We start from the raw sequence: 19,538 nt of genomic DNA, 5'->3' as shown, positions 1-19,538 counted from the left end.
TTACCTAAAAAACGGGAGATTTTGACCTAAAAAATGAATTTTGACCAAATTTTGACCTAACGTATGCAAATTAGGTGTTTTCGCACATAATGTTAAAATTGTATTACTTAACTTCATTCCTGGTTGGAACTGTCTGTTCTTACAAAGTAGTTTGGCCTGAAAACACGTTTTTGGCTTAAAAACTGACAAATTTTTTCATGAAAAAAACTAGTATTTTACTGACATCTGGCCCTATGAATAATTCCTGTAGCTACATCACGTATTATGGTAGAAATAATTAAAATTTGTTGTATAGTACAACGAAAGATACTTTCCTACATTCTCGGGTAGAAAGTGTCTGTCCGTACTAAGTATCTGCCAACACTGAAATTGTGCGTACACGGCTGGTGACACACGGTGTTGCTTCATTCCGAATATGCTATCTACATCAGTGGTTCTCAACCGCCGGTCCGCGACGATATTCCTGCCGGTCCGCCAGGTATATTACAATTTTATACTTCAATTTCAGGATGCAATGGCGAAGGCTTGTCCATTGATAAAATAAATGAAACATCAAATTTGAAACTTTTTCCAACATTTTTCAATTTCCTTTCGTCTCTGCACGATTTAGTGTCCCTAAATGTCTTGCTGATTAAGTGCCCTTCTCCGAGAAATACGCACGATTTATATGCATTTCGGCGTCAGCCATTACCGCGCCATGACGTACCAACACATAATGAAGTTTAGGTTAACATGGGACTCCGAACGGTGGGCCAAAAATTCGGCCGCGAGAAAACCGCTTCAGTCGTGAATGATCGAAAATTTTCGCTATTGGCGCGATTAAGCTACGTGAACTCTCTGCTTACGCTGAGTAGAATCGATGTGCTCACAAGTACAGGTGAAAACATCCACCCAACTGTAGGGTCTGGGGGCGAAGCCTCCGGAAGTTTGGCTTATCGACCTGTGGGGGCCCCAATACCAATGTTTTCGGGGCAGGGCTGACGAAGTGTTTTTCGGCCTAGATTTGCGGATGGCCGGTATAGCTCACTGTAATGTGTTTTCTTGCGGCAAGCATTGCATTCGTAGTTGCCAGAGTAGCCTGCGTGTGGTGGCAGTGGACAATGAGCAAGGTAGCTTGACAAGGTGCTTGGTTCGACTCCGATTCATTTCTTCTCTCGATATTGTCGAAGAGAAGAATATTATTAGAGTTGGCGTGGTCGGTTAAATCCACGGCCTTCGGCGCGAAAGACTGTAACTGACTCTTGGCGGAAGCACGTTTATCTGAACAGGGCAATTTTACTTCGACTCGGCAGACTCACTACTAGGGATGGTGTGAACGCGAGGTTCACGTTCGCGTTCTGTGTGTGAACTTCAGAAATTTAGAGGTTCACGTTCACAAACGAACCTTGGTAGGTTCTGCACTGTGAACCTTTTTCATATGTTACAATTTTCACGACATTATAACATATTTGTTTGAAATTTATTGCATTTCAACTGCGGCCAACTCTATGCATAGCGCTCAAAGCATAACAAATCAACGCTGAACGAGCATATGCACCTTGACAATCTCAAAACCTTATCTTGCTTTGTTACAATAGTTAGCTTGGAATATACATCTATACCTACTTTGCTACAAAGGTTTGCTTGAAATATCCAGCTTTCTGTTTGTGAATATTTAGTGACTCTCTGCTGTGAGCTTTACCCGCAATCACACAACATCAAGAGCGACATACGCCACATGTAGGTATAGTCAGCGAATGATGATTATTCAACCAATCAATGAAATTGATTTCGTTGTCTGATATGAAAGTTCTAGCAGGCGCACGCTATCAATCTAGATTTCATATGTTTGTTGGATCATAAAAAACAAATCGTGAGATTGAGGTGTTAGCTATACTGTTGTATAAATTGTTAATGAAGTAATATCGGTTGCAAGTATAGAAACCCATTTTTCATTCTGTCCAATATCAACGTAGCAATACTCAGAGGCCGAATACATTGTCCGGTCTGGTCTAGACCGCTAAGGCGTAAGATTATATTCCCTTGCAAGTCCTAGTCGAAATTGTTGGCAATTGTGGGATTATCACAGGGTTGTAGTCAAATCACATATCTCCGAGTCACAAGTCAATCTCACTTTTATAGTTTTGACTCGAGTCAAGTCGAGTCATTTTCACTTCACCACCGAGTCAAGTCCGAGTCCAAGTCATCGAGCTGAGGGTCGAGACCGAGTCATGGTATTATGACTCGAGTCCGAGTCCAAGTCATGGTGTTAACCGCTCAGTTTCCAGTTAAAGTCTTGTTAACCCCACTTTTTATAACTCTGTTCGGTGATATCGAATAATTGCATTTATAATATACTAATTTCCCTCAATTTTAGCAGTTTCCGGTCGCATTTTCCAGTAGGGCCTACCTGTACCAATAGACGAAATCCCAAGAGTGTGGTTACTTTACTTTGCTTCGAAATTACTATGAAATGTCGGTCTTGGCCGTCTGAGTCTCGAGTCATATGACTTGGTTCGAGTCATGCACAATGACTCGAGTCCAAGTCGAGTCAATACACGGATTGACTCGAGTCGTATCATTTCCGTATTTTTAAAAAATGACTCGAGTCATCAGAAAATCGTGACTCGAGTCATTACAACCCTGGATTATCATATCATTTGATTGCCCCAGTTGATACATTTGGCGATGTTTAAAATGTCAGTATCTACTTTAGTATTATGGCCTTATATGGACCGAGTGGTGGCTAGGTATATCGTGTACAATAATATAGGCTATTACTTCACTGAAATGTAGGGTTGGAATTAGCAATATGACGTCACGTGACGTCATGAGGTTCACGTTCGCGTTCACTCAGAACCTTTCAAAAAGGTTCGCGTTCACACGAACCCGAACCTTTCAGAGGTTCACACCATCCCTACTCACTACCATAAAAGCACATAGATATAATCATGAATATAATTAAATACGATCAAAACCCTCTAAATGTCACTCTCTAGCACCATATAATGCAAAAAACGGTTGCATACTTTACATTTTGGCGTCATTTCAATTTTGAAAGTTCACCGGTCCGCTAGACATTTTTTTAAATTTTACCGGTCCGCGAGGTGAAAAAGGTTGAGAACCACTGATCTACATCACAATTTTCCATCATGCGCTTCTCGATATAAGAACCATGCAATGACCAAGCAGTCCCACAACTAAAAATTACTGGCGTACAAGAAAATGAACAACTGCGTTGTAGGTGTGGCTCAAACTTGGGGCGAAAGCGAAATTCACTGGAATTTGTAGCATATTCAGAGTTCGTATTTGAAGGCTAAAACTTCAAAGGTAAATGCAATCACCACAAGGCATATAATCATTACGGGCCAACAAATCAAATGCAAAACATCACTTATTCTTAGTATTCTGAGTTATTTCTCTCACTCTCTTGATCGACATATAAGCCTACTCGTCACCAGGTTGATCCAGATTAGCAGAGTAATTCCCATTGATTATATTCCTTTCCGTACCGTATGGACCATTAGCTTCACCCGAGTTACCGCTGTTATCCGCATCGATGACATCATCTCCTCTGCTACAATCTTGGTCGATTCCGTCCGTCGTAACACTTCTTGGGGGATTAGCCAGATCTCCGACGGCGCGTCTGAATTCGGAAAGATGTCGAGTATACTCCCGTCAACCTCAACCTCAGCATTTGGTGACTTCACGAACACGACATCGCCGACACGGTGTGGGTTTGAACTATTTTGTCGGTCGCAACTTATTTCTGGTTTCGCGGATCATTGAAAATGGCAACCCAGATTCGTACTGGAACACCTTATCCGCGGGTACAACATCTTCTGAATTCGGAGTGTGATTATACCAATACACTATTCGTTCAACACTACCTCCAGATCTCGCGGTCATTCTTTTGATAGCTCTGTGATTCCGCTCCACGATACCATTTCCAGAATGCCAGTATAGGCGCAACTGAACACATTCGTAAATGCTACCATACGTTGGCGAATTACCGTATCACGACTATTGACGGCGGAGGCCCCAGTTTGATTCATGGCAGTAGCAAATTCGGAATGGCGTCGGAGATTTATCTGAGATTCTCCTCCCCTACGTCGCTGTGCTCACTGCGTATTTACAAAAAAAGACCCGATCAATGACCAATGCAAGGAAGAGGACGAACAGAGCCAGAAAGCGAGGACGATCGAACACTGACATTAGGGCGATGGGAATGCCAGATTGAGATATCGTAACTGGTCGTTTCGACATCCTCGTATCTCTTCATTGCATCGCATTGTATATCGTGTGTCTTGGACAGAAAAAATAATAGAACCGACGTTTCCAACACAGATAATGCCAAATGTCTCGGGGATTTACTGGACTCGAACATGTCCTGGAAGAGTCATATTCAGTCCCTAGAAACTAAATTATCACCGAAGTGCGGCCTGTTCTACAGCCTTAGGCGCTTCATGCCAGCATGGGTTCTTCTGATACTCTTTAAATCCTTAATCCAATCGAAGTTACACTATGGCATCCTCTGTTGGGGGGCTGCCAGTAAAACAGCACTCAAGCCACTGCAAAAACTACGACATAAAGTACTCCGAATCATAGCTAGGGCCCCAAAGGGGCCTGGCTGTCCATCCAACAAGTCGCTGCTGAAGAGATTCGGCGTCCTAAACATAGAGGATATGCGGAAACTAGAAATCGCCAGGTTTATGTATCAGTTCCACTGCGGTCGTTGCCCCGAATATTTCAATGACTTCTTTACCTCGGAATCAAAAGCGCACAAGTACAACACACGCGCGTCCACGTCGTCCAAATATCATATGATCGACCGAAAAGATCATCGCTCTATCAAATATGCCGGACCTGATGTGTGGAACAGTATCCCGCCGGCCATCCGACAGTCGACGAGCATGTCCACATTCAAGTCGAAATACTTCTAAACTACTAAATAAATACAGTCCATCCTCAAGATTACCGGACCACGACTGACCTATCGATCTGGCTTCCCATGACATGCCGCCCTATTTCTTGTCGCTTTCTTTTTCTATACTATCTTCTTTACTTTCATTCAGTGTGCATGCCTCCTCTTTACATCGCCTAGGCCAAGGTGGGTGTCAGATTCCATAGACTACTCCTTGTCGCTTCGACATCTTCCTTTCTTTTCATTGTATCGCATTTTTGTGGTGTATTGAACTGATAAAATTGCTAATAAACCAATGATGATGATACACTGGTCAACACGATTTTTGCGCCAGGATTCGTTTGGGTCATTTTACCCAATTTGAGGGGGAAGCGAGTGGCGCAGTTGGTTAAACACTGTAGTCACGACACCTATAGACGCTGGTTCGAATCCCGGTTCTGACCAACGTCTACGTGTTGGAGATTTAGCTGGGCTCCTCACCGCCGACCTCACTACTACGGTAGTGCATTGAAATGCCCAGACTGACAGTGAACTGTGATATAAGCAGTGTTGGGATCAAGTCACTACCTTCGAGTCACGAGTCATTGCACATTTTGACTCGAGTCAAGTCACGTCACTCGATTTTTGGAGGTGACTCAAGTCAAGTCGAGTCAAGTCAAGTCAAGTCACGAGTCAAGTCACAATTCAAGTCAAGTTGCCTTTTCGGAATATGAGGCATGATTACATCATTGAATTTTGTTAGATGTCTGAAATGCATATTGAGTGGTCATTTATTCTGAACCGATTAACGGATTTAAACTTAACTTAAATTAACTTAAATATACACGCAAGAAGGGGCTGTATTGCTCACATATTCGTAGCACCGTTAAACTACGTAAGAAATTGCATAGCCTCAGTTTATAGTTACCAGCCAAAATAGAGAACCGAATGGATAAGATGCAATACATACCCCTTTACAACTTGATATGATACAATTCGAGTCTACGCCAGTGGTTGAGGACTACTTATAAACTATACTCTAATTCTATTTAAATAAAACGAGAGGTTTGGAACAGAGAACAGAAATAGTCATTTTGCTATTAAATTTCTTTATAGTTTACGACAACGTAAGCTGTAAGCTTCGATCACTTCGTTTGCGGTCAATTTATTTGTGAGAGAACAATGGAGGAGTTTCGCGAACAATCCGAACATATGGAAGATAGTGTGATAGTTATCGACACCGATTACATGATGACTTGAAATTGACTCGTGAATTTTGCTCCGAGTCACGAGTCAATCCACATTTCTGATACGCCGAGTCAAGTCAAGTCAAGTCATTTTAGCAGTGGCGGCTCGTGACAATATCGGGTGGTGGGGCAAGGGCTGCGAGCGACTTTTATCAACATGACGTCACAATGGCGTTTTCCAACGTAAAAAAGTAACTTTATGATGGTCACATGAATTTCCCGACAACAGTGATTTTAACGTAGGTGCCGCGAGAGGTTTGCCGGTGAGCCGTGACTTGAAGTGTGGTAACAAATGTTTTATTCATTTATTTTTAATCAAAGGATTATTTTACAAAATGTACGTGAACTAAGAATCGTCCCTATGCCACGAATCAAGTATCAGGTCATCCTTAGTAGCATACGTTTTGATTTCATGGTAGAGTTATAGATTACGCAAATCGATAGACCCTAAAATCCGACCGTCACCCCAAATTCGAAATCCGGATCCAGTCCGGCCAGGTAAAAAAACATTGAAATCCTGCTCCTGCTCCTGAACCGGACTGTGGCCATCTCTGGTTACGACCAGGTGATAATAGGCAACCAAAGCGGAGGCACCCGGCGTACGATTGGATCAATAGACTGGACAACTTCTAGACCTCTCATTTTCGCTCTAAAGGCAACTGCGTAAACTACGTACGGAATAAAGATTCAATACGATTCATGTTCGCACTTGACTTGACCTGACTAATTCCAATGACTAGAACTCGAGAGATTGCGTAAGCCTAACTGGAAAGGTCAACGAGTTCGGACACATACGCAATTGTTATCTCATAGATTGGGCCTGTCATATTGAATCCAGAACATCAATTTGAATGGTCTTTGAAGAACTAAGGACAGCAGCCTCGGAACTTCGGTCTCGGAACAACGTAGGACATTTTGGCCTTGAAACTGGAGACTGTGACACAACACATACGGCTTACTGTCTATAAGTCTGCTGCGAAATCGCCGTTGGAAAATATATTAATATATAAATACATGAATAAAAGCCGTAACTTAGTATACTGTTACAAGAAATCATCGAGAAGTAGCATACGCAATCTCATAACCCATTCCGGTATGGTACACTGTCAAAATCAATGCAAACAGACGAACACCGAACTTTGAGTAAAATAGATCGAGGAATAGGCTGATCGAATGATCAGCTGTTAGCCGACATCGAAAATGAAATAGCTATCGCAATTGACAGGGGATTGTAAGCAAATGGTTTGAAGGCCACAATTTCACAGTGAAATGGACATTGGCGAACATAAAATTATGCGAATACTTGAATGCAAACCGAGAATCTTGGTTAGCTGTTTCATGCGATCATCGAGATATACCATTGGAAATATCATCACCGATCTCGTTATGGAACGCAGACTATAGATTAGCACAGACCGACACCGGCTTTTGCGTGAGATCCGCAATGACGTAGGTAGGCTAAGTATCAGATCAGCGCGCATCTCTACCATACTCGACCTCGAAAACGAAATAACTGCCTCAATCATTGAGTGTCAACTTTAAGACTTGGCACCGCGTTCGATACTAAAATCAAGACATACCGTGTGAAAGCTCATGACAGATCTAGGTATGGAACATCGTTAAAATCAATAGAGACCAATAACGGCTTTTGCGTAAATTTGTTGGCGATAAATGAAGAGTCAGCTCTTACTCGACTTTGGAAACGAAATTACCACCCACATAGTTCAGTGACAAACTTAAAACATGTTACATCGGTCGATACTAACACTTACCGTGCCAAATGTCATGACCGATCTCGGTATAGAACATCGTCAAAATCAATGGAGACCAATACCGGCTTTTGAGTAAAATCCGTTTGCTGTACTATGTACGTACATGATAGATCAGCACACACTGAACTTCGGAAACGGAATTACTACCATTATCTTTAAGTAGCAAGCCTGAAACTTGGAGCAGTGTTAAATACTACCTTCACGACATATCATACCAAGTTTCAAGAATTATCATGGTGCGAAACACCGTCAAAATCGACCTATACCAGCAAAGGTCGACTCAACGCATATTACGGTAGCCGAGTTCAGATATAGATACGATTGTTACATCACACCTTAGGGGCCAGTAGGCATATTTGCCCCGGTTGCTCGGCCATTTTACGAATAGGAGAGAGTAAATCACCGTTTCTTTATTGTGCGCGGCTTTGAGAGAATAGATAGTGAAAGCTTGTTATGAGCGCTACCGGGGCAAGCCCCGGCTAGGCATTCACAAAGCGAAAACACAGAAGAGAATTCGATTTTCGCAGAGACTTCGCTATGTATGGGCGTTTGCAAGCGAAAGCACAAGAAGAACGCGGGTTTCGCTGTGATCTCGGTATATATTGATTGCTGTGCGTCTATAAATGGTTAAATTGTTATTGAACAGAATTTTAGGCGGGGCAATGCCCCAGTTGCCATATAGGACGAGCCGCCACTGCATTTTAGCAAGGTGACTCGAGTCAAGTCAAGTCATATGAAAAAGGTGACTCGAGTCAAGTCATGACTTGAGTCATCCCAACACTGGATATAAGCCGGCAGCGGAGACCACGACGGGGATAAGCTCCATGCACTGCCTTGTGCCGATTAATACAATACCTAATTTGAGGGCGCTGAATACGAATCTGGCGATATTTTTGTTCTATCACGTCATGTTTTGAAGAGACTGTATAGGTCGATTTTTACTTGGCTTTTACTTGTCGTGTGGCGAATGGCGACAAACTTTTTTCAGATCAGGTATTAATGTACTTATGGTTACTAAGTTATCTTGAATCAAGTGAATCGTTGGTTGTGAAAGAAAATTTTCGAATCCCTCCATTGCATAAATTAGTATTTTTTCTGAATTTCCAGTTGGAATCGGATTAGGATATGGATATGGACTTGAATAAGAAAAAGTTATGGATTAGGACATAGAAATTTCAAATCCGCTCATCTCTGGTATATAGCCACCTCGACTAACTACTGAAAGTATGCGACCACCCGCCCCGACGAAAATACTTAAACTTACTTACTTTTACTACTTCGTTGACCTTTCGTCTCGTCGTCCACTTGAAGTACTTTTGACGAGTCTTAGAAATTAGTACATACTCGTAATTGAGTAGAAATGTAAGGTGTTAACTTGTACTACTTAAGTAGCAACGACGACCAACTACTCTGGTTCATAGAAAAATATTACGGCAAACCAGAAACCGCCAACCTTTTATATATTTAGAACTGGAGTTTATTAATGCAAAACAGAAGCGCAAAGCCCAGAACCATTCAAAAACATCACTAGAAATTAACCAATGCTCATTAGGTCTGTTCAAAAATAACTTTTTTTCCCGGATTCCAGCCATTCACTGGTTAGAATGTCAGGTTACCCTTAAAATCACTGCACACCAAATTTTGTTCAATTCTAACAAGTATAGGGCTCCGCAGATCCAATTAAATTTTTTAATTTATTAGGGAAAATTAAAAACAAAATTTCAAATTTTTCTGTCAACCCCATGAAATTGTTGAGCTGTCTTCAAAGACGATGCAAAACAAATTTGACTCAATTCCAACCAGTAGAAGCGGAGTTATTTTAGTTTTCCATTGATAATTCCTGGATTATCTACTAATCCTACAGTCTCTATAGTTGAACAGCTTCTTTGAGGTACAGAACTTCAATATACAATTGAATAGTATATTCATATTGAAATGAACCCGAATATTTTCGGCTGACACTCGTCAGGGGTAATCGTCAGCAACTAGTAGAGAATTCGGAAGAACAGTGTACATCAACAATCGTAACACAAAATATGACGTCACCAGCACGAAATGTCGAATACGAGAGCGTTCAATGTACTATTTTTAGATGATACACGAACTCTTTTTGTTGACACAGCCTTGGCTGGTGTATTTTGATAAAAGTCGACTCCAAGGCACACAAATGAAAGTGTGAGCGACCCTTTCCGAGTATGCGAAATCTGTCGTCTCGATAATTTTTCGCACAAGCGTGATTATCCAACAAGTGTTTGCCAATTGCAGAATTTATGGCCTTTGATTGTTCCGCATCAATCTTGAGCGGGTGTGTTAAGGGTGAGCTTTTCACCGAGCGTGTACCAATGAATCTAGGGACATGCTGATTTATGCGTTCCTGCTCGTATTCGACATTTCGTGCTGGTGACGTCATATTTTGTGTTACGATTGTTGATATACGCTGTTCTTTCGAATTCTCTACTAGTTGCTGACGGTTACCCCTGACGAGTGTCAGCCGAAAATATTCGGGTTCATTTCAATATGAATATACTAGTCTCTATAGTGTAAGGCGATGGCGGCTTGGCAATAGATTTCCCTGAGCGATGGGGACATTTTTGTTAACTCGTTGCAAAATGAGGTGCAGAGGGGATACAATTTTGGTGTGAAAAAGTATATTTCGAGAAAAACAAACACAATGACATTAAAAAACAAGGATACGGTATGAACTCTGCTCATGAGATCAATGGTCACATTTGTTGATTTGCATCACACAGTGAGCCATAACACAACCAGAGCAACAAGACCCGCCAGGCACATAGTCAGACGTGTCCAAGGACCAGGGTTGTAACCAAGTCACAAGGCTCCGAGTCACAAGTCAATCTCACTTTTATAGTTTTGACTCGAGTCAAGTCGGGTCATTTCAACTCACCACCGAGTCAAGTCCGAGTCCAAGTCAGTGAGCAGAGGGTCGAGTCCGAGTCATGGAATTATGACTCGAGTCCGAGTTCAAGTCATCGTGTTCACTGCTCAGCTTCCAGATAAAGTCTTGATAAACTCACTTATTGTAACTCTGTTTGGTGATATCGAACGGTTCGCATTTAAAATACACCAATTTTCCTCACTCTTAGCAGTTTCTGGTCGCATTTTCAAGTACCAGTACCAATAGACGAAATCCCAATAGTGTGTTGGTTTGGGAATTACAATGAAATGTCGGTCTTGGCCGTCTGAGTCTCGAGTCAATGACTTGGTTCGAGTCATGCGCAATGACTCGAGTCCAAGTCGAGTCAATACACAGATTGACTCGAGTCGAGTCATTTCCGTATTTTGAAAAAATGACTCGAGTCAAGTCGAGTCATTAGAAAATCGTGACTCGAGTCGAGTCATGACTCGAGTCATTACAACCCTGCCAAGGACCCTCGAACTCGGCCAATTTTTCGCTTTTCGACAGCGGAAGAGCGTTCGGATGCAGTCCTTTTTCTTTTTTTGTCTTTTAAAACCAGAGCTTTTTTTGTGAAAGTGTTTACTGGTAAACCCAGGCTTTCAAGAACGCTCAAGAGCCCACCGCATCCAATGTTCCAGTTTAGTACCGAGAGAGCCACAGCACGTTTTACTGCGGCAGTTCCAAAGTATCTTTCTTTCGGACACCTTTGCCATATGGTGGCGTTAAATGACTTTAGCATATTCCTAAGGCCAGTGCCCGTTCGTTTGTGGATGTCATTGACATATTCTAACTTGTCAATCGCAACATCATAAACTTTCATTTCGTTCAAAGCCTGTAAAGTCTTATTATCCCCATCACACAATATTTTTGTATATCGCATTTTGTGCTTGGCAATCGAACGAGACCAAATAATCTTTGCTGCAGCGGTCTCCATGGTTGAACTTGGTCCTTCGTGGCTGCGCAAGCACTTGCCCTTTGCCTTGTGATCTGTTTTCCACTCTTGATATTCGGAGGAATTTTTATCTTTGGGCGTTTTTTCGCATATTTCGCAGGAGTTGCTCATAACGACAGCGTCTAAAATTTCTCCAGTGTCGACAGACATTACGACACCGACACCGTGTGACGATTGGACACCTCTATGGTGCCACGTTCCATCGTACGAGACCGTAACATCGATGATGGTATCATCAGCTGTAACATCGATGATGGTATCATCAGCTATGGAATCATCATCCAACTGTAAGACGCCACGCAATTTTTCGCCAGCAGCTATGTACTGTTTGTCACAAGCACTTTCACAAACATTTGCAATATTCTTGTTATGCATCTCCCAACTGCTTTGAACCGACGGAGAAGGCATTCCAAAAATACAGCTGATTCTTGAAAACGCTTCTCTGCCAAGACCCAATTCCACCATCGACAATGCCGCGCGCACATTTACTTCGTGCGAACGTTTCTTTTTTTTTGACGTGGACATTGATGTTATTTTGCCACACTTTGTACATTCGAACGCCAACTGGCAAGACAGTCCATTGTACTTTCCTTCATCTGTGACTGCGATGGAGCCACCTTCGCACATGTGGAGTCGGGACATCGCTTCCGAAATGCACTGGAGGTCAATCAAACGAAAACCGGTACTTCGCTGAGTTGCGTCCCCCATCTCTTCCACCAAGTCTTCTTCAGAAAGTAAACTCTGCTCAACTATTCGTTGAGAAGCAGTAAAAACATGTGAACGACTACTTTCGGTTTCTTCCATCACAACAGCAACAGGTGGATCAGAGGAAGTTGTCTGCTGCCTGGGCAAACAGTGTCTTGGGGTACCTCTAAATCTCCTAGATCGGCTCCTTTTAGGCATATTGATAGGATGATAGCTAGAAATGAAAATCAATCAAATATAGTTTTCAGCAAACAAATACTACGCAATAATGTCAGCCCGTCAGATGCAATTTCCGTTCTAGACCAATGATATATACTAGGGATGGTGTGAACGTGAGGTTCACGTTCGTGTTCTGTGTGTGAACCTCGGAAATTTTGAGGTTCGCGTTCACAACAGAACCTTGGTAGGTTCTGCACTGTGAACCTTTTTCATATATATTACAATTTTCACTTCAATATAACTTATTTGGTTCAAATTTATTGCATTTCAACTGCGGACCACTCTATGCATGGCACTGGCAGCATAAACAATCAACACCTTGACAATTTCAAAAATTTTACTTGCTTTCGAACAAAAGTTTGCTCGAAATATCCAGCTTTCCGTTTGTGAATATTTAGTGACTCTCTGCTGTGAGCTTGACCGGCAATCACACAACATCAAGAGCGAAATACACTACATGTAGACCTGTTTGGAATCGGTGTCCTGTGCTCACACTATATTTTATTTTTCAATTATTTTTTATTATATTACTTTAACTTGGAAAATCATCGCTGCTCCCCTGATATATCAGGCAAAAAGGCCAGCAATTCCAATCAGGCATGTAGATAGCGAATGATGCTTATTCAACTGATATCGTTTTCTGATGTTAAAACCTAGCAAGCTTACGTGGTCAATCTTGTCTTCATGTGTTTACTGTATCATAAAAACGAAATCCGTGCGATTGGGGTGTTGGCTATTGTTGTATAACTTGTTAGTGGGGTAATAGCGGTAGCAACTATAGAAACCCGCTTTACACTCTGCTCAATATCCGTGTAGCAATACTCAGGCGCCGAATACATTTTCCGGTCTGGCCTGGACCGTTAAGCCGTAAGCTTATATTCCCTGGCAAGTCCTCGTCGAAATTGTCGGCAAAGCGACAGAAGATATTGATTTATGGAATTATTATATTATTTGATTGCCTCAGTTGATACATTTAGCATTTTAGCATTTAGCTTCAGCATTGAGCCATTATGTGGTCCGAGTCGTCGCTATGTATCGTGTACATTAATATAGGCTATCACTTCATTCAAATATAGGGCTGGAGTTAGCAATATGACGTCACGTGACGTCATGAGGTTCACGTTCGCGTTCACACAGAACCTTTCAAAAAGGTTCGCGTTCACACGAACCTGAACCTTTCAGAGGTTCACACCATCCCTAATATATACATATATCATCATTCTAGCTAGATTGATAAAAAAAATTGTGTTTCTTAAGGGAAGTGCCCACTTAAATCAAACATGTTTCCAGGCCTAGTGTTACCTCACGAAGTTCTCAATATATATTTAAAATTTGATGTTATTGTAGGAACTCGTATCCTACTGAACTGAGTAGTTAACTAACTACTCTACGTAACTTTCATTTCAATAATGTGGAAACCAGACAGATTTGGTGTTCTAAACCTATAGAAGATATGAGGAAGCTAGAAATATATGTATCAGTTCCATTGCGGTCAATGTCCCTCAAATTCCAACAACTAATTCACCTCGGAGACAAAAGCGCACAAGTACAGCACACGCGCGTCAACAAAGAACAACAACCATATGATCAGGACCGAATACAAGAAAACGCATTGCTCTATCAAGCATGTCGGACCCCAATTGTGGAACAGCATCTCGCCGGCTATCCGACAGTCGTCGAGCATGTCCGCATTCAAGTCGGAATACAAGCAATTTCTTCTAAATGAATACTAGTCAGTCTTCAGGATTACCGGACCACGACCTAACATCGACCTCGCCCTCCGCCACATGCCCCCCCATTTTGTCGCTTGCGTCTTATATTCTCGGCATTACTTTTCATTCGGTGTGCATGCCTCTTATTTACTTCGCCTAGGCTAAGGTGGGTGTCTGATCTTAAAGGCTACTCCAAGTTGTTTCGACACCTTCATATCTTTTCATTGTATCGCAGTCTTGTTTAGAAACGATGAAAATATTAATAAACCTGACTTACTGATAGACAAGTAGGCTATACAGCAATACTCACTCAACACAACAATAATAATGAACATGCCCTCTGATTGGCACCTCTTGAGCGTGCAAATCAGAGCGGTACGAATGTATCGGAATGCTAATATAAATGATATTTTGCGATCGCTTGGATAGAGTTTACAGGTGTATTATTTGCAGCTACAATGTATACATTTCATCTTTCAGCCTTCTACATTTTGCATCTTTAAATTAGGGTATAAATAATACGTGACTAACCGGCACCGATACGCGGACCGGTGATTGAGTACGAATGCTAGGGTTACCATATTTTGGAATCGGGAAAAGAGGACACTTTTACCAAGTCAGATAAGTTAGCTGATCAAGGCTGAAAACAACCGATTTCGCCACTTCTGCTGTAAAATTTGATGAGTTGACTAACAAAAAGTCGCCATTAGGCCAACCTAGTTGTAAAACCTGTAAAGGAGGACGAGTTGCCAAAAACAAGGACAGTTAGGCGTCCTCGGAGGACATTTTTTAAACCTGAAAAGGAGGACGAATCCTCCTAATGGAAGACGTATGGTAACACTATGCTAGACTACGCAATGTGCTCGGTTCTCACCTCTTTTTTGATTTAAATATAATTCGAATATATAGTTTATAAGTTTATGTTACTAGTCAACCATTAGTGCAGGCTCGAATTCTATCTCATGGATATGTAGGTGGGTAAAGTGTATTGCATCATATCATATCATATCATATCAATTAGTTTTTACTTTCTAAGGTTTCGTTTTCTATTCTCCATTTCGGTTTGGTTGGGTACATTGCATTTTTTTTCTATACAATACACCACAAAAATTGCGATGCAATGAAAAGATAGGAAGGTGTCGAAACGAATTGGAGTAGTCTGTGGAATCAAACACCCACCGTCGCCTCCTAGGCGACGTAAAGAGGAGGCATGCAATATGTACGTACACTAGGGTTGCCATACGTCCGGAATTTCCCGGACATGTCCGGAATTTCACTGTTCAAACTGCATCCGGGAGGAATTTCTAAAATATGTCTAAATGTCCGGAATTTTGAAGGTTTGAAATAGGATCAAAATATTTTCGTAAATCAACAGAAACTACCCCAACTGGTTGGTCGTTCGGTATCCCCTATTTGTACATCACATCGCCTTGTGTATCTTGTATATCGTATTGTACATTATTGTGTGTGTGTGTATGTCTTGGGCAGATGAAAATATAATCTGCCGATTGATTTAAATATATGTGAACCACCACCCTCGCAAAACATGCAATCGAAAATATAAAAAAATAACCACCATTGACTGAAATAGGTCTAATTGTAATCGCAATTATAGGAGAACGGTAGGCCATCTGGATGCTTTAGTCAACGATATTGGCTCTAAACCTGGGGATCGTGTCTTTATTCTAGAATTCAAGAAGATTTTGAACGTAATCAGCTTCCAAAATAGGCCGTGAGTAAGTCTGGGCAAAGGTGCTCACCGTTTTTCAGTTATCGGCTTATCGAATTCTGAGCTGGGCCGCAAAACATTTTCAAATTAGAAATGGTGTCTCGACCATGAATGGCCGAAAACCACCGCGGATGTGCAACCTGTTGGTGTGAATGTGCATTTCGGCTAATAAATAGTCTTATCCGTGTGACATGACATGACTTTACGATGGATAGGCTAACTCCGTTCCCTGTATTTTCGAAGTCGAACTGATCTTGGTGGGCTCAAGATCAGTGTCTATTTGGATGCGAGGGGATTGAAAAACTGTTGTTTCGATGCTGGTAACAACACACAACCACATAAATGCACCGACCTAACATTATAGCCGCTCCTGATCGAGATCGTGTCCTCATGTATGGTCGATAGGCGTGTAACGTCATATTGACAGAAAATGTGTCATACCTCACTTTAAAATCCGCTAGTGGGCGCTGAAGAACATCCGGAATTTGCTACGCAAAATATGGTAACCCTAACGTACACGGAATGAGAAGTAAAAGAACAAGCAAGCGACAAAAATAGGGTGACGTCACGGAAGTCGAGATCGATAGGTCTATTCGTGGCCCGGTAATCTTGAGGCGGACTAGTATTCATTTAGTAGAAATTGCATATATATTTCGACTTGAATTGGGACATGCTCGTCGTCTGTCGGATGTCCGGCGGGATACTGTTCCACACGCCATGATCTTTCGGTCGATCATGTGATATTTGGGCGACGTGGACGTCCGTGTGTCGTACCAGTGTTGGGATGACTCGAGTCACCTTTTGCGTATGACTTGACCTGACTCGAGTCACTTTGCTAAAATCACTCGACTGGACTTGACTTGGCGTATCAGAAATGTGGATTGACTCGTGACTCAGAGCAAAATTCACGAGTCAATTTCAAGTAATCAAGTATAATCGGTGTCGATAAAAATCACTGCATCTGGCATATGTTCGGATTGTTCGCGAAACGCTTGTGTGGCAAGCGACCAATCATTCAATGACGGCGCGTTTCACTGAGCCTCGATTGTACTCTCACAAATAAGTTGAACGCAAACTAAATGATCTGAGCTTACAGCTTACGTTGTCGTACCTCTAGTGGTAAAGTAATAGAAAAAGCGAAATGTCTATTTCTGTTCTCTGTTCTTATACCTTAACCAAACCAATTGTTTCATTGAAATTTAAGCCGAATATGCCGAATGCGGAAACTAGAAATCGCCAAGTTTATGCATCAGTTTCACTGCGGTCGTTGCCCCGAATATTTCAATGACTTCTTTACCTCTGAATCAAAAGCGCACAAGTACAACACACGCGCGTCCACGTCGTCCAAATATCATATGATCGACCGAAAAGATCATCGCTCTATCAAATATGCCGGACCTGATGTGTGGAACAGTATCCCGCCGGCCATCCGACAGTCGACGAGCATGTCCACATTCAAGTCGAAATACAAGCAATTACTACTAAATAAATACAGTCCAACCTCAAGATTACCGGACCACGACTGACCTATCGATCTCGCTTCCCATGACATGCCGCCCTATTTCTTGTCGCTTTCTTTTTCTATACTATCTTCTTTACTTTCATTCAGTGAGCATGCCGCCTCTTTACATCGCCTAGGCCAAGGTGGGTGTCCGATTCCATAGACAACTCCTAGGCGCTTCGACATCTTCCTTTCTCTTCATTGTATCGCATTTTTTGTGGTGTATTGAACTGATAAAATTGCTAATAAACCAATGATGATGATAATATAGTTTATGCAGGGATATATAGAAATCCTATATATCGCTTTACTTCTATATATCCCTGAGATTATATATAGTCCTCAACCATTGGTATCATATCTATTTGTAAATGGGTAATATATGGCAGATCTTATCAATTCGTTTCTCTATTCTTTATTTTGGCTGGTAACTATATAAATTGAAGCTATGTAATTACGTAGAATAACAGTCCTACGTCGATGTGAGGGTTACAGCGCGTTCTTGCGTGTATATTTAACTCTATATTCGTTCATCGGTTCGGAATCAATGGCCACTCAAACTGTATTCCAGACAGCTAACAAATTGCAATGACTTATAATCATGCCTCATATTCTTCGAAAAGGCAACCTGACTTGAAATGTGACTTGACTCGTGAATTGACTTGACTCGAGTCACCTCGAAAAATCCAGTGACTTGACTTGACTCGACTCACCTTTGAAAATCGATTGACTTGACTTGACTTGACTTGATCGGGTCAAAATGTGCAATGACTCGTGACTCGAAGGTAGGGACTTGATCCCAACACTGTGTCGTACTTGTGCGTTTTTGATTCCGAGGAAAAGAAGTCGTTAAAATATTCGAGGCAATGACCGCAGTGGCCCTGATAGATAAACTTGGTGATTTCTAGATTCCGCAAATCTTTTATGTTCAGGACATCGAATCTCTTCCGCAGCGACTTGTTGGATGGACAACCTGGCCCCTTTGGGCCCCGAGCTATGATACGGAGTACGTTATGTTGTTAGTTTTTGAAGTGGATCGAGTGCAGTTGGCAGCCCGCCAACAGAGAATGCCATATTGTAACTTCATAGCCTTTACAATAAAAAAATTATGCCTAGCAATTTGCCAACAATTCGTACTTAGCTTTTTCGCAGTTGTTTGCCAAGTGACCAGATCAGTTCTACCTTTGTTTCTAGCATTACGAATGCCTCTTTCCGAAATTAATATTTTTCTTTGACCATTTCGTAGTATATTCGTAGTATATCTAATCTTTTCGAATGCAAAGAAAACGCCAAGATCCTGTTCCGCGTGATCGAGCGATGTGACGTCATGCGTGGGTGGTTGTCTGCGAGATCTGCTTTTTGTTACAAGCAGCAGCTCCTTTGGACTTGAAAGAGTATTTCTAAACTCTGATGTTTGAGTCTTGAAAGCGAGTACGAATCGAGATAGAAGCGCATAGAATACAATATGATCGCAGCCTTGAAATCCAATTCGCGCAAGCATTCTCTACTTTGCCAAGCTAGTTTATTTTAAACGTCATTGTTTATCCACATTCCGTACCACCGTAGCACACCTTATATTGGTTGATCTCGTAAAGACATTACGAGTGCACAAATTTATCTCTTTGTAAATATTGTCATTTGTAGCGACTGAAGAATCAATCATAGAATTTGGCCTAGTATCATTACAGTTAAAATTGCATTCCGCTATGGTATTTTAAATGCTTGACATTTGTGACTTTGATACCTTCTTGAAAATTCTTGAGTTCTTGAAATTTCGGTAATTCTAATCTAGTTTTAAAAACTGTATAGCTATAATTCTACTTTTGATCTAATTTGGAAATATTCAAAATTTTCTTGTTATTCAACTCAAAATTAGGATTAGGGATATCAATGTTTACTACA

At 41.5% G+C, this 19,538-nt stretch overlaps 1 protein-coding gene across 1 annotated transcript; it reads right to left on the bottom strand.

Moving 5' to 3' along the window:
* Positions 1 to 10,457: 10,457 nt before the first annotated feature.
* On the bottom strand, positions 10,458 to 12,721 carry LOC145436447 (uncharacterized). Its single transcript, XM_080313793.1, has one exon. The coding sequence runs from the start codon at positions 12,671 to 12,673 to the stop codon at positions 11,273 to 11,275; it is 1,401 nt and encodes a 466-aa protein (XP_080169919.1). The 5' UTR covers positions 12,674 to 12,721; the 3' UTR covers positions 10,458 to 11,272.
* Positions 12,722 to 19,538: the final 6,817 nt, after the last annotated feature.

Source organism: Botryllus schlosseri, chromosome 3 (assembly GCF_051294905.1).
Source record: "Botryllus schlosseri isolate E-star chromosome 3, Bs_hap1, whole genome shotgun sequence".
Classification (NCBI taxonomy): Eukaryota; Metazoa; Chordata; class Ascidiacea; order Stolidobranchia; family Styelidae; genus Botryllus; species Botryllus schlosseri.
Note: the sequence above shows the minus strand (reverse complement) of the source record. Positions and strands in the feature narration are given on the sequence as shown.

Coding starts and splice junctions, on each gene's coding strand:
- LOC145436447 (XM_080313793.1), bottom strand. CDS start 12,673: ATGCCTAAAAGGAGCCGATCTAGGAGATTTAGAGGTACCCCAAGACAC.